The sequence below is a fragment of the Peromyscus eremicus genome, chromosome X (assembly GCF_949786415.1).
Source record: "Peromyscus eremicus chromosome X, PerEre_H2_v1, whole genome shotgun sequence".
NCBI lineage: Eukaryota > Metazoa > Chordata > Mammalia > Rodentia > Cricetidae > Peromyscus > Peromyscus eremicus.
The window spans coordinates 23,282,397-23,298,356 of NC_081439.1; the positions used below are offsets into that span (position 1 = coordinate 23,282,397).

Below are 15,960 nucleotides of genomic sequence, written 5' to 3' on the forward strand. Positions count from 1 at the left end.
CAAGAAAAGATATCGAATGCTTTTGCTCAAAAATTGTAATGTTTAATAAAACAAAAATGTTAACCTGATTTCATCACTTAATACATGTATGGAAACATCACATGATGCACCATTAAGTTGTACAGTTTTGTGGTTTTGGGTATTGGTGGTTTATTATATGCCCATGGTTCAATCCCCATCACCAAAGATGCATATATTTAATTAGCTCAAAAACTGAAAAGACAAAATAGATTGTGGAGACGGACATACACCTCTATGAAAAGGGCTAGTCATTACTGACTTGTATGCTTTAAATAAGTGAACTGTATTTCAATACAGCTGTTAACAAAACATCTGATTACCTGAGAGATGGAAATGGAGCATCTGTTGGGTATTTCTGAGCCTTTAGTGTCCTAATTATCCATACATACAAAAGAGAAATAATGGCAGTCTTCTTCAAAGTGGGCTTTGAAGGGCCACCACAGCCAGACCCCTGCCAAGTGAACAGTAAGATTCCCAGCCCCTCTAAAGCTGTCAGGGTAGTTCTCTGGGCCCTGACATTTAGTTTCTGTGTAGACCTTCTTGCTTGCACACAGCTTCACAGGCCTACTGGAGGAACCCCCCCACCCCACTCCAACCCCCCACCCCCGCCAACACACACACAGGCTTTTGAGACAGGGTCCTTCTATTATGTAGCTCTGGCTGTCCTGGAACTTGCTATGTAGACAAGGCTAGCCTCGAACTCACGGAGATCCACCTGGCTCTGCCTCCCAAGTGCCGGGATAAAAGGATCGTGGCACCACACAGGCCTCTTCCCTGCTTTTTAAGCTACAGATTAAGCTCATCAATGATAAGCCCCTGGAGAAATAGAAAATCTTTTAGAATCGACCCAATCCGTTGGCATTCTATGTTCCTGGTTAGATCTATGGTCAGCAAAGAACCTTGTCATCTAACAGTGCAGATGCAGCCAGCTACAGTGAAGCCCTCACACTGGGGACCCTGCGGTCAACTGAAAAGAAGCACAGAGGGACCCAGGCTCCATCCAAGACCTACTGAGTGCTCAGTAATGCCTGTGTGTATTCACTTGGTGAGAGGCTGCCTGCCCACAGCAACAGACAAGGAAGTGTCCACACTTTTGGCTGGGGCTTCTTAGCTGACAATATTCTTTCCATGTGTCTAAGTTACCAACAGCCTCGAACCTCAATGATAATAAGGGATAATTCTTAGCCTTGAAACCAATCAGCAGCATTTGATCGTTTTCATGTATGTATGAATGAATGAATGAATTGTGCGTGTGTGTGCGTGCACGTGTGCGTGCATGCGTGCGTGCATGTGTGTGTGTGTGTGGGGGGGTCTCTCATTCAGCACCCCAGGCTGATCTGGAACTTATTATGTAGCTTCAAATTCATGTAAATCCCCCTGCCTCAGCCTCCTGAGTGCTGAGATGAGGTACAGGCCTGGACCAGCATCCCCAGTTTTCACTTCCTTTTGTTTTTCTCATGGCTGGAGCAGGTTGCTCTTGGCCTATTTTTCCCTTCCATGAGTCACTCTATCTCAGCCAGTTCTTTGCTTTCCTGACCTTTTAATAATGGAATGCCCCACATTTTATGCCTCTGATCTCTTCTGTGTCTACCCATCCTTTGGTGATCTTATCTAATTCCATGGCTTCTAGAACTTAGAACTTACCACTCTTTCCCGGGCCTGCATCTCCCCTCTGAATCCCAGGCCCATAAATCTAAAGGCCAACTTGACAACTCTACACTGATATCTAATAAGCATCTTAACATGGTTAAAATCAAGCTTCCGGTCTTCTCTCCAACTCCTGCTTCTGTCCTGACTGCCTTGAATTACTTGAACGGAAAACCCAATAAGGAGTCCACATTGACTCCTTGCTTTCTTTCACATTAGTCTGCTAATCAGTAAGCAAATTCTATTTATTGGTTATACCCCAAATATATATCAAGAAGCCCAAGTTTAAAATGGGGCTGGAGAGATGGCTCAGCTGTCTCTTGTTGAAGCCAGGTATAGTGGCGCACGCCTTTAATCCCCACACTCAGGAGGCAGAGGCAGGTGGATCTCTGTGAGTTCTAGACCACCCTGGTCTACAGAGTGAGTTCCAGGACAGCTAGGACTACATAGTGAGACCCTATCTCTCAAAAAAGAAAAGCACTTGCTGCTCTTCTAGAAGACCCAAGTTTGGTTCCTAGAACCCACATCAGGTGGCTCACAACCATTTATAACTCCAGCTCTAAGGCATCAGATGCCTCTGGCCTCCAAGAGCATGTTCACACATGTGCACACACTCACACGCAGACACACATGCCTGCCCCTACACATAATTTAAAATAATACAAATAAATCTTGGATTTTTGTTTTATTTTAAAGGAGCTGGGTGTGGCGGCACGTGGATAATCTCAGCACTTTGGAGGTGGAGGCAGGAGGTCATCCTTGGTTACATAGTGAGTTTGACGCTAGGCAAGGCTACATGAGATGCTATTCAAACAAACAAATACACACATATATGTTTATATATATGTATGTATATATATACACATCTATATTTTTGTGAAAATGGTGGTAAAGCTCACTGATACAGTATATGCTTAATATCCATGAGGCCCTTGATTTCCAGCACCAAACAATCTAGAATCTGACTATATATTATCTTCTCTGCTACCATCCTGATTCTAAGCCAGCACCATCCTCATATTAAGAGACTGTCACACACATGTTCTGTTGTCCCCAGTATGTTTCAAACACAACTGCTTGGACATGGGATTAAGCCAATACAAAGTCTGTATTAGCCAGCAGGTGACTACACTGGGTGGTAGGGATCCCATTGTAGCCCTGAGCCTTTCTCAGGATGAGTTTTTAAGCACAAAAACTATGTCCTGGGTTGACATACTCTAGTTAACAAGAACAGTTAGCCAGAAATGGAACTACAGAATCCAAAGAGCAAGGTTAGTACATTTAGAGACTTTGCCAGAACTATGGCCTTTGGTGGATTAGGTCTTTGTTTTAGTTTTGGCAGGTGATGCTGTCTACATGCTGAATTTTACAGCCTGAATGGCACTTCCATCATGGAGTCAGTTGTGCTAAGGTCTGGGGCCCTGTTACATCAACAGCCAAAATGATCATGGCACACATGCAAATGAGATCAGGTCACTCTTCTGCTCAAATTCTATGTTGGTTCTTGTCTCTAAGAGAAAGTCAAAATTCTTACAGTGACCTTCAAAGCCTCACTAATCTGCCCCTGACCCATTATCTTCCTAAGGTCCTTGCTAACTAAATCACCTGTCTCACCCCCATATATCTTGTTATGGACTGGAAACTGGCCTCCTTGCTGTTCTTTGACTGTGCCCAGCACACACCTACCACAGGACCTTTGCACTAGCTGTTGCTTTGGCTTGGAATGCTCTTATTCCTGAATCCTAATGACTTGACTTAACCTCTCACAAGCCCTAGCTCAAATGTTGTCACCTTTTGCTTTCCCTGGCCATTTGCTTTATTACCTACTACCCTTTCTGATTTGTTTCAGAGCTTATTCACCATTTAAATGTAATGCCTTCATCGTTTATACTGACGATTCCCTGTCTCTTTCACTAAACTGTAAACTCTGTGGCTCATAGATTTGTCTCTTTGGCTCCCAATTTATTCCCATCTCCTATACTAGTTCCTAATATACAGGAGACCCTCAAGAAATGAGTGTTGCCAGGCAGTGGTGGCAGGTAAAACAATTTGAAAGAATGGAGAATTAGAAAACAGCAGACATTTTGCTTTTCTTCTCTGTGTAGAAACTTCCAGTAAACACACATAGTCTTGGATCACATATTTCCAAGCCAATATAAAACTAATTTGCAATTGTTTTATAATCTTACCCTTTCTAATATAGTTATCTTTCAAATATTCAATAGCATTGTCACAGAAATAAATGAAGAACAGCAAGAATGAAAATTCCTGAGCCAGGCATGATTGTGCATGCCAGTGATACCATTTCTTAGGAGGTGGAGGATCAGAAGTTCATGGCCAGCTTCATCTACATAGCAAATTCAAGGCCTGCCTGGGATACTGAGACCCTGTCTTGTGGTGCCTGCCTTTAATCCCAGCACTCGGGAGACAGAGGCAGGTGGATCTCTGTGAGTTAGAGGCCAACTGGGTCTACACAATGAGTTCCATGACAGCCAGAACTAAATAGAGAAATATTGTCGGGGAAAAAAATGAAACAAAACAAAAACCCCAAGCCAAACAAACAAATAAAACCAAATCAAAACAAACCATTTGTTCATTGTTTTACTTGCCTGCAAAATATTTAATGAGGAATGTTGTTGAAAGAAGTTATCAGACTGAAATGTTTGGTGATTTGTGTGTGTGTGTGTGTGTGTGTGTGTGTGTGTGTGTGTGTGTGTGCCTTGTGACTTAGTTATCCATTAGTATTCATGACAGACTTTACTAGGTATCAGTCAACAAATTTAGAAGCAAGTCTTTGAAAATATTTCTTCCTAAATCAGATATATATAAGCACTATATTTCCTTTTTTTACTTTTTAGTTTTCTGAGACAGGGTCTGGTGTCCCCCCAAGTTAGCCTTTAATCCATTATGTAGCTAAGGATGACCTTGAACTTCTGATCCTCCTGCTGCCACCTCCCAAGTGCTGGGATGACAAGCCTGTAATGCTGTGGCTGCTTTGCATGGTGCTGAGGATGGAACCCAGGGTCCTTATAAGTACTCTCACCTGAGCTACATCCCCAGCCCCAGAAATACTACTTTTCAAGTTATGGGTTTTTTTTTTTAATGTTCATGTGCAGATTTTTAAATTCTAATTCAGTGGGTTTCAGTGTGTACACAAAGCTATTTGCCAGTTACCAGAAAACATGGTAGAATCTTTTAATTTTCTAAGAAGTCTGGGAGCAGTTAACAGTCATTTGAGTTCTCTGCCCTTCCCTCAACTAGTTCCCAACACCTATAAATCTTTTTTGTTTGTTTGGTTGGTTTTTTGAGACAGGGTTTCTCTGTGTAGCCCTGGCTGTCCTGAAACTTGGTATGTAGACCAGGCTAGCCTCAATCTCACAGGATTCCACCTGCCTCTGCCTTCTGAGTGCTAGGATTAAAGGTGTGTGCTGCTACCACCTGACCACCTGGCTTACTATAAATCTTGATTATTTATATGGGTCTAATTTGCCAAATCTAAACATTTCACAAAAATGGAGTCATAAGATACATGACCTTTTATGTCTGATTTTTCACAGGACTGGTGTGTGTGTGTGTGTGTGTGTGTGTGTGTGTGTGTGTGTGTGTGTTTAACTCAAAATGTAAACCATATTTTACTAACCAAAGGAACCTACACTGACCCTTATAAGGTTCAAGTGTTTCTTCTGTGAATTTACATAGGTACTTGAACATTTGTATGTTACAATTACACCGGTTCAAATTTTTGTGTCAAAAAGTATTTTGGGGAGGGTATGATGGTGATCACCTTTAGTCCCAGCCTGATCTACATAGTGAGTTCCAGGATAGCCAAGGCTGTATAACAAAATTCTGTTTAAAAATAAAAAACCCAAAACCAAGAAATAAACCTTTATGATTTTTTGACTAGCCACATGCAAAAGTTGATATTTTAAAAGCAAGATATTCTTAACTATAAGATAAAAGTCATAAGATCTTTCCTTCCTTGGAGAAAAAGGAGATAAGGATATTTCCTTCTAGTTTTATATATTTTTTTGGCAAGGAAGTGTTCACTAAACCATCATGTTTAGTAAAGACTAAAATTAGGAATTCTTAGTAAGTTGGATCAGTCTCCTCCCCCCAAACATCTTTCCTCCCCTTCCTAAATACAGATACCATATGGTATAATATCATCGTATTTAAAATGTGGTGAAACTTAATTCCAATATATGTTTCTCACACAATTTCATAAATTTGGGGGATTTCACACTTAGCCCATTCTCTGTGCTTCATTTTTATCACTTATTTTAGCACTGGTCTGCATTATTTCTTAAAATTATCTATCAAGATGCTTGGGCAGGTCTTAGTTTGGTTTGTATACCTCAATGCTCTGAGATTTAACTCTGAGCATGGCAGGTAATCACTTAACATTGCAGTAGAATTTTTCTTTCTTTTTTTTTCAAGACAGGGTCTCACTATGTGGCTCAGGCTGTCCTGGAACTCACTATGAAGAGCAGGCTGGCCTCAAACTCACAGAGATGTACCTGCCTCTGCCTCCTGAGTGCTGGAATTAAAGGAGTTCACCACTACACCTAGCTCCACAGTAAAATTCCAATATAAATTTATATGTGTTTGGATTCTACCTAGCCCACCCAACATTTTAGAAGTCCTCCATTTGATCCTTTTAAGGTTTTTGTTGGTTTGTTTGTTCCGTTTTGAGCTAGGATCTTCCTATGTACCCCTTGGTGGCCTGGAACTCACTATGTAGACAAGGCTGTCTTCTGGCTCCTGAGTGCTGGGTAAAGGCAATGCACCTCCAAGCCTGGTGTTCACTCTAACTAACTTTAATGAACAGGACTGAAGGTTACTGTTGTTGGTGTTTCAAACCTAATCTCTAGGAAAATAATTTATCAAAGGTACATTAATTTCATTTTGTTATGGAATGAATAAAGTGTAGGTCTGGATTATAACCTGTGTTCAATTATATTATTACTCAAACATATGATGACTCTCCCAGTGGGACATTTCCACAACAGCACACCACTCGGATAAAACTTTACCACGTGATTTGTATGAGCCCCCGGGTTTAGGAAGATCCTAAAAAGGTGTGACTTGTTTTGGTGAATGTGGGTGACAATGATAAATGTCACCTCTGAGTAGACACTTTAAGAGTCAGGGGTTGGCGGGGCGCGGCCAGGCCAAGCCCCCGCCGCCGCCCTCGCCGCGGAGCCGCGCGGAGCGGAGCCCGCGAGCTAACCGGAGCCAGCGGCCTGGAGCCAGCCGGCGGGCGTCCGGGAGGCGGCGGCGCAGGGAGGGGCCCGAGCGCGCACGTGGCCCCAGCGGCCGCCATGGCGGACAGCGGCCCCGCGGGGGGCGCGGCGTTGGCTGCCCCGGCCCCCGGGCCGGGCAGTGGGAGCACAGGGCTCCGCGTCTACTTCCAGAGTCCCCCAGGGGCCACAGGCGAAGGCCCGGGGGGCGCCGATGATGATGGCCCGGTGAGACGGCAAGGGAAGGTCACCGTCAAGTACGACCGCAAGGAGCTACAGAAGCGCCTCAACCTGGAGGAGTGGATCTTAGAACAGCTCACGCGTCTCTACGACTGCCAGGAAGAGGAGATCCCAGAGCTGGAGATAGACGTGGATGAACTCTTGGACATGGAAAGTGATGATACCCGGGCCGCTAGAGTCAAGGAGCTGTTAGTTGACTGTTACAAACCCACTGAGGCCTTCATCTCTGGCCTGCTGGACAAGATCCAGGGCATGCAGAAGCTGAGCACACCCCAGAAGAAGTAAGGGTCCTGACCCAGATGACCATGGCTCCCACAGGACAATCGCTGCCCCTCAACCTTGTAGCAACAGCAATACCGGGGGCCCTGCAGCCAGGCCTGGTGCCATGAGCAGGGATCCCCGTGCCCCTGCCAAGGGGCCACTTCCCTTGCCCTCAGTTTTCCATTTTTGGGGTTTTTTATTGTTATTAAACTGATGGGACTTTTTGTGTTTTTATATTGATTCTGCGGCGCAGGCCCTTTAAAAATAAAGCTAGGATACGCCTTTGGAGCAGCTAAAAAAAAAAAAAAAAAAAAAAAAAAAAAAAAGAGTCAGGGGTTTTATTTTGGTCTCATTTGTTAAGAGAAGTGAGTTCATTAGTTCAGGCTCATAATTTTTGGTACTGAGGGGAAGATCACATGGAAGAGACATTCAGTTTTTAATTGTTTTATATTTAAATGCATTTTCTTTTAAAGACAAGACCTCTGCAGGTCAAAGTTCTTGCTATCAAGCTTGGCAACCTAAATTCAATCCCTGGGACCGATATGGTGGAAGGAAAGAACTGCCTCCCGGAATCCGACGCAAAAGCAAAAAGAGTTAACTGGGGACTCTCCATCCATCTGACGCAGCAGCAGAGCAGGAGAGACCGGGAGTAGCAATGGGGCAGGGTTTTTAAAGCAAAGGGGGCTTAGAGTCTACAGACTTCATAGGAACAGACTCAGGATTGGTTTATACGAGTGGCAATCATGTTAGTAATTTTTTAATTGGCTAGGTTTATACGAGTGGCAATCATGTTAGTAATTTTTTAATTGGCTATGGTTAGTTGGGAATTACAGTTATCATTTTGGGGCAAGCCTGGACAAGTCCTTGAGCTGCCATGGAGGCTGACTGGCCTAGCACATATTGACTGTGGGGGCTGACTCAGTGGCCCAGGCTCTGTCCTTGACTCTCGCACGTAGCTCTAAGTTGGTGGGGGTCCCAGACAGTAAACAATTGGCTGAACCTTGAATGGTCAGAGTACATGCAGATAGGGAGCTACTGCAAGGACTATGTTTTTTTGTTCATGGCCTTCCCAGAAACTGCCTGCTCAATTCTCAGGAAACTGAAATTGAGGCCTGGAAGCTATCTTAACTTCTGTACCCGAACACCTAATCCAAATCACAAAAACCTGAGATTAAACTAATTCAGCCCCTATTACTGTTTTGCTACCCTTTACCCTTAGATTAAAAGAAACGTCGTCATAGAATGAATGCGTGGAATCCTTCCATACTGTTTCTCCGGCCCCTATCAACAATGGCTAATATTTATAGTGCTTTCAGCTTAAGACAAAAGTGGAGTCTGTGTCCACAGAGTAGGTAGCCAGGCCTGCCTGCTTTACTTCTACACTTTTTCTGAAACACTCCCTCTACCTCATATAGAGAGGATCTGTCCATTATCATTATGGCAGGCTTGGCCATGGTGCTGTGCAGGCAGACAGGGTGCCGGAACAGAAGCTGACAGATTAATACTTCTTCACTTGTAGGTAATAGCAAGTGGTCTCTGATGCTGGGTGGTATCTTGAGCATATATGAGACCTCAAAGCTCGACTCCACAGTGACATACTTCCTCCAACAAGACCACACCTACTCCAGCAAGGCCATTCCTCCTAATAGTGCCACTCGCTTTGGGGGCCAATGTCTTTCAAAGTACCACAATGCTGCATCTCCCATAGACTCATTTGGCTCATCTAACCATATACCTGTATTTGATATGCATTTGTTTATCCCTTTGCAATCCTCATATTTTCTTTCACTTCTGTGCACCAAGACTCCCATGAAATGTTGAGGAAAGTGATGCCAGCAGATTTTTTAAATCTTTTTTTATTCTTTTTTGTTTGTTTGTTTGTTTTTTTGTTTTTTGTTTTTTCGAAACAGGGTTTCTCTGTGTAGCTTTGCGCCTTTCCTGGAACTCGCTTTGGAGACCAGGCTGGCCTCGAACTCACAGAAATCCGCCTGCCTCTGCCTCCCGAGTGCTGGGATTAAAGGCGTGTGCCACCACCGCCCGGCCTTTTTTTTATTCTTTAAAAGGCCTGCTTACAGATTTTAATCAAAGATAATGTCTGAGGAGGTTTCAAGTAGATATTCTTTCAGAGTTTCAAGGATTTCTCTTCTAGTCCTGGTTTGCTGAAGGTTTACTTATCATGAATGGGTGTTGATTTTTATTGGATGCATATTTTTAACTAGTACACTGTGTGTTGGGGGCGAGGGGAGTTGCTGGGGATTGAATCCAGAGCCTCAACCATGCCAAGCACATACTTTACTCTGAGCTATACCCCAGACACCTGTTTTTAAATTTCTTTTTATTTTTTTATTCATCTATTTATTATACATCCTGGCTGCAGCCTCCCCCCCCATCCTCCCCTTCCAGACCCCCCTACTTCCCCTCCCACTCACTAATTCCCTCCTCTTCCGTCTCCATCCAGGAAAGGGCAGGCCTCTCATGAGTATCAATAAAACATGGCCTATCAAGTTGCAGTAAGACTAAGCACCTCCCCATGTATTAAGGCTGGGTAAGGTGACTCAGTATGAAAATTGGGGTCCCAAAAGCCTGTAAAAGAGTCGGAGACAGCCCCTGCTCCCACTGTTAGGAGTCCTACAAGAAGACTAAGCTACACAATTGTGACATCTATGCAGAGGGCCTAGGTCAGCCCTATGCAGGCTCTCTGATGGTCGGTCCAGTCAATGTGAGCCCCTATGAGTCCAGGTTAGTTAGATTCTGTGAGCCTTCCCATGGTGTCCTTGACCTCTCTGGCTCCTCTCTGAACTCCTTTCTCCTCCTCTGAAGGATTCCTGAACTCCACCTAATGTTTGGCTGTTGGCCAGACCCCTATTTTTAATATCTATTGAGTTGACCATATGTTTCCCCCCCTCTCTAAACTGCTGAGATATATCCAAATTAATCCTAATGTAGGAAATGTTTTGTTTCCTTTTGATCATTAGCCACCCCCCACCCCCGCCTCTGTGCATGTCTGATGATCTTTATTGAGTGCTAGACATTGAATAGAAGACAGGAATGTTCCAGATTGTGTCTTCCACCAAAGAATGTTCCTGCTTTTCTGTTAGACAAGTAGGGTGAAGGACTTACCGCTTTCATCTAACCAGGGATTTTATTTCTCCTGAGCCTGGATGCAGTTTGGACCAAGAACTCCATGAGGTTGGAGTATTTCTGCCCCAGTGTGGATGGGGTGAAGGTGAGGTTAGGAGGATGGGGGAGAAGAAGTTGGTACTATGAAGATGGGAGTAGTGGCTTGTACCTGTAATCCCAGCACTTGAAGGTCTGAGGTAGGAGGACTGCTTTGAGTTGGAGGCCAGCCTGAATTACAGAGAGACATTCTGGCCCAAAATAAAAGAGATTGGGAATATGAGTGTGATAGCAGTCTCAGCTCCCATACCAAAAAGCTGAAGATAGCCACTAATGGGTATGGAATATCCACACACAGAATGATGAGAAGAGGGCGGAAGAGGGAGTACTTGGAGAAGCACAAATATTTTGGAGATGTTTGTGTACATTAAGGAGGGCTTTTTTTCAAAGAAAATAGTTGCTAGATACTGGCTTTCTGTCTTGCACTAACCATTGTAACCTAAGGCGAAGATTACACTTAGATGCCGTAGAAAAGACTTCCAAAGTTTCTTTAGCAATTCTTCTTTGCTGAGCTTGCAGGCCTTTAGTCCTAGATACCTGGGGAGCTGAGGCAAGATTACAGTATCTGCCTGCACTGCAGAGTGACTTTGAGGGCAGCTAGGACAACTTAGTGAGCCTGTCTCAAACTGAAAAGCAAAAAGAGGGCTAGGTGTGTAGTTCAGTTCAGTGGTCGAATGCTTGCCTAATGTGTGCAAGATCCTGAGTTCAAACCACAGAAAAAGTTCCAAAACCACAGAAAAAGTTCCAAAGCCACAGAAAAAGTTCTAAAACCACTAAAAGTGTCTATGTGGAGCTGGAGAGATGGCTCAGCAGTTAAGAGCACAGGCTGCTCTTCCGGAGGACCTTGGTCTGAATGCTAGCACCCTCATGGTGGCTGAGAACCATCTTTAACTCCAGTTCCAGGGGACCTGACATCCTCTTCTGGCCTCCAGGGGCATTGTACACATGTGATGCACAACCATACATGTAGTCAAAACACCCAAACACATAACATAAAAATTAATAAATTTATTAATTCACTCAAAAGAATATTATAACACAGAGTTCAATTCTTGGATAAAAATTACCCAAAAATCTTACTGCCAACCTAATTCAATTAAAATGTTTTGTGTGAATCTTCTGTTCTTTTGTTTATGAATACACAAATGCAAATATACCCAATATCCTTATTTTTGTAACTGTAACCACAACAATTAGGAAGCAATCTCCTTCCTAAGATTAAGTTCAGTTTATGACTAATATTTATTAGTAAATCAGCAATGGGATAAAAGTCTTCATTTTATTTATGACTTTTAATGCTTGTTCCATTCTGCCAGTTGGGGAGAGGGTAGTAGTCAGTACTGAATGGAGGACTTTGAGGTTACTGGACAGTCATTCTACTGACTGAACTATTAGCCCCAGTCTCTATTCTGCCATTAAAAAAAAAAAAGATTTCTTTTTATTCTTATCTAAGTGTATGAGTATATTCATAGGTGCCAAAAGAAGCCAGAGAGGGTTTTCAATCCCCTTGAGCTGGAGTTACTGGCAGTTTTGAGTCACTGGACATGGGTGCTGAGAATTGAACTCAGTTCTTTGGAAAGGCAGCCATGGCCGGCTGATGTACATGGGAGGGCTGCTTTTTTCTAAAGAGAAAGAAGGAGGAGTGGATTTGGGGGAAGAGGGGAGGTTGGGAGGGACTACAAGGAGAGGAGGGAGGGAGGGAGGGAGGGGAAACTGTGATCAGGCTGGAAAACAAGTAATTAATTAATTAATTAATTAATAAAAAAGAAAAGCAACGAGTGCTCTTAACCTCTGAGTCATCACTCCAGTCCAATTCTGCCATTTGTCATTTAACTCAATTAACCTACGTTTGGAGTGTGGCAGACAAAGTGCAGCCCTATTTAACACACACATGCGCACTCGCGCATGCAAACACACATGAGAACATATTAGATGGAGGCATAGCTAGAGAAACAATTAATTACAACTTCAAGTTTTCATCAGTCATGAAGCTTCAGTGATAGTTTGCACAATTTCTCCTTTAGGGCTGCTATGGACTAGGTTCTTGGTGAGCTGCTCTATACTATATATTTCACATGTAGCTCTCTTCCCATAGCCCTTCCCATTAGTGCTTGCTCATCCTTAGGGTTCCAAAGGAGTTACCCCTCATGCATGCCTTCTCTAGTGGCATCACCTTGCACAACCACCTATTGTGTCTTATTTATTCCCTCCAAGGCCCTCAATCTTATTTGTAGCTACACATTTGTTGAGTTGCTTCCTCAGTGTCTCCTCCTCCTCTTTAAGTGTTCCTAGGGAAGCACTGCATTTATTTTATTCACCAAACTAAACCCAGCAGAACTGGGTATAGAGTAGTCCTCTGGAAAGAAGGATGGTGCTGGGCACATGCCCCACCCCCAATTTCTTATGTGTCCCTTTATTGCTCTATTCTCAGCTAAGCACCCAGTGCAATGGGTGCTTTGTTGAATAAGTAAGTATTAATGAGGATTGACTGTTCACTTCCTGTGAATCTTAAAATCACCCAAGGGAAGAGAGTAAAAGTATGTCTATACTGCAGGTCCTGGAAGGCTTTGAAATGGTGTGGAGCTTACTCAAATATGGGAGGGCAAGTTGTGTTGGCCCCTCTCTGTAGGCTTCCAGGTTTTTGACAAGGGGTAAGCTGACAGAGCTCAAATATGGGTGACTTTTGACTCCCTAGTTGCCAACCAATATCAATCATTGTTTAGAATTTGGGGGAATACATGCAAGAATATGTTCAATAATGGTTGAGGGTCAGAACTTTCATTTCATCGTAACAGTTCCAGACTGTTTCCAGGCTGGAAATTCTAAACTTTTCTCATTGATGAAATGCAGACTAAGAATAATAAAGAATAATACTTATAAGGAATTGCAACAGACGCCTGAAACCAAAGGAATTGGAAACAAAGCTAGGTTTATGGAAGTCAAGGAGTGAGTTTCCATACGAAGGTGGACCATGCATGATAGAAAGTGCCACCCAGTGTGCTGGCAGTGTAATTTTTACATGTGATCATGCATTTACTTATTTGAGAACTCGGGAGCTCTTCAAATTCATCCATCCCGTCTTCCATATTTCTTCCAAGACCTAATGGGGGAAACCTCCGTCACAGGCTTGCCAGTGAGGTAATGAAAATTTCCTGACCTCACAAGAAGTCCTTGTGACAGCACTATTACCCCTTCAGGGCTTGGAGACGTCACAGAGGACCCCCAGTCTGGGCCTCGTGGCTTCCGGAGGCTTTAGTGGACCAGGCCAGCCACTCTAGGTGCTTGGTCCTGGCAGCAGCAGAGGCTGCTCTGTCCCTCGCTGCGCGTCGGAGGCCGGCCAGGCCCGCAGGGTGTTGTGCTGAGTTGAGTCTTGCTTGTGCAAGGCAAACTTTGGGAAGGAAACGGGGCAAGCGGACTGTGCAAGCAGGCCGCTGAAGTTTTTGTTCAAGAAGATACTTCCATCTGCCAAGCCTCTTGAAGCTTGGCGGTCCTCCCACCAAGCCGGTTGGGGGTCCAAGAAGAGACTCATGCCCGGAGGTATGATGTGAGGTGATGTCAGGAGAATGGCACTCATGAATAGGAAGTGCATCTGCGACCTTTGCTCCTGCGGCAGGCATCACTGCCCACATCCCCCTACCAAGATTTATGAGAAGACAGAGAAACCATGTCTTTTCTCCGAATACACCGAGAAGTATTCTACCTATCATTCTTACATGCCCCGAGAGTCCTTCAAACCCAAGGTGGAGTACCAGAAAGGAACTATACCAATGGAAGGCCTGTCCACAACGAAGAGAGACTTTGGGATTCACAACATAGTACCGGTGACACACTATGGTGCCGACAAGTTCACTCCAAGCCAAGAGGAAATGGATTTCCTCACAACGTATAATCAACACTACAACTACAACCCTGTCAATCGAGTGAGCCCCATCAAACCTCGAGACAACAAACATCCATGTAATGACAAAATGGAGAGTGTGCCAACGTACAAATCTGATTATTTACCTTGGAACCAGCAAAGAAGACCTTCGTTTCGTCCACAGCAAACATACCGTCCAGCGTCCTGTAGGTTTGATCATAGAACCACACACCAGGACGATTATCCCATGAAACATCTTGTGGATACGGTGAGTTACAAACCTCCATCTGTGCTAAAGCTCTGTAACATCCCCCTGGAGAATACAACAAGCTACAAATCGACCTATGTGGCCCATCCTGTGGAGAAACGGTGTGTGTACGAGGCAGAGAAATATAAACCATGTGAAATCCCTTTTGACGGCCTGACCACTCACAGAGAATCCTACAAGGGTTTGAAGGGGGAGCCTTCCAAGAGCTGGAAACCTGTATCCAAGCACCCTGGGCTAGACACACCCTTTCCATCCAACACCGAATTTCGAGAGAAATTCCAAGCTTGGCCAACACCCCAGATAGTCCCCAAAGAGCCCATCCCCTATATCCCTCCTGAAGGGAAGATGGATCTTCTGACAACTGTGCAAGCTGACTACTCATGCCCTAATGGTGTTCCTGCTCAGTCCTGCCGGCCAGTCCAGCACGTAAAGAAGAGCGATCGCTTTGAAGGCTCCACCACCACTAGAGAGGATTACAAACACTGGGCTAACGTCCGCAGAGAGCCAGTCAAACCTGTTCCTCAGCTGAAATTCCCTGATGAGCCTATGGATTACATGACCACCAATCGTGCCCACTATGTGGCCCACACACCTGTCAATACCAAAAGCTGCAAGCCCCCCTGGTCTGGCCCTTGTACAAACATCCCTTTAGAAGGTCAGACCACCTATTCTACCAGTTTTACTCCTAAGGAAATTCAAAAGTGCCCAGCTTCATATTCTGAACCCCCTGGCTACATCTTTGAGGAGGTGGATGCTGTAGGGCACAGGTTGTACAGGCCAGCTTCCCATACAGCTTCTCAACAGAGCAACCATTTTGGCTTTGGTGATGCATAAAGTCCTAACTAGAGAGAATTGGCAATCCCAGCCTGCCATCAAAAAAATGGTTGCTTAGCAATTGAAATTGCACAGTATATTAAAAACAAACAATTGAGGATTATTAATTGGACAAAAAAGAATTCCCCAAAATGAAAACAACAATGTAAACAAAACAACGAACTTCATTATCAATTTCAGGATAGTTGGATGAAATAAGAATCACCTAAGCAAAATGACATGCAATCACCAGCTGAACGACTCCTCTTAACCCTTCCTCTACTGAACCTCCCCACCAATGTCCCTTGCTTTGTGCTCATGAAATCAAAGCTGGTCTCAAGAAAATGTTTATCTGATCTAGGTGTATTTTATTAATTTGACCATTTGCCAAGCTTGACGTGTCAATAAAATTTATGTTGGGGAAGAAGTAAAAT

The 15,960-nt window shown here is 44.0% G+C and overlaps 2 protein-coding genes across 2 annotated transcripts; both read left to right on the forward strand.

Annotated features, from left to right (window-relative positions):
- The first annotated feature begins 422 nt into the window (after positions 1-422).
- On the forward strand, positions 423-7,633 carry LOC131899730 (protein phosphatase 1 regulatory subunit 14B-like). The gene is made up of 2 exons (XM_059251209.1): positions 423-486; positions 6,802-7,633. The coding sequence occupies exons 1-2, from the start codon at positions 423-425 to the stop codon at positions 7,431-7,433; spliced, it is 696 nt and encodes a 231-aa protein (XP_059107192.1). The 3' UTR covers positions 7,434-7,633.
- A 6,195-nt stretch (positions 7,634-13,828) lies between these two features.
- Positions 13,829-15,959, forward strand: LOC131899020 (stabilizer of axonemal microtubules 1-like). Its single transcript, XM_059250364.1, has one exon. It carries the CDS (start codon positions 14,150-14,152, stop codon positions 15,545-15,547), a length of 1,398 nt encoding a protein of 465 aa, XP_059106347.1. The 5' UTR covers positions 13,829-14,149; the 3' UTR covers positions 15,548-15,959.
- The last annotated feature ends 1 nt before the right edge of the window (position 15,960 follows it).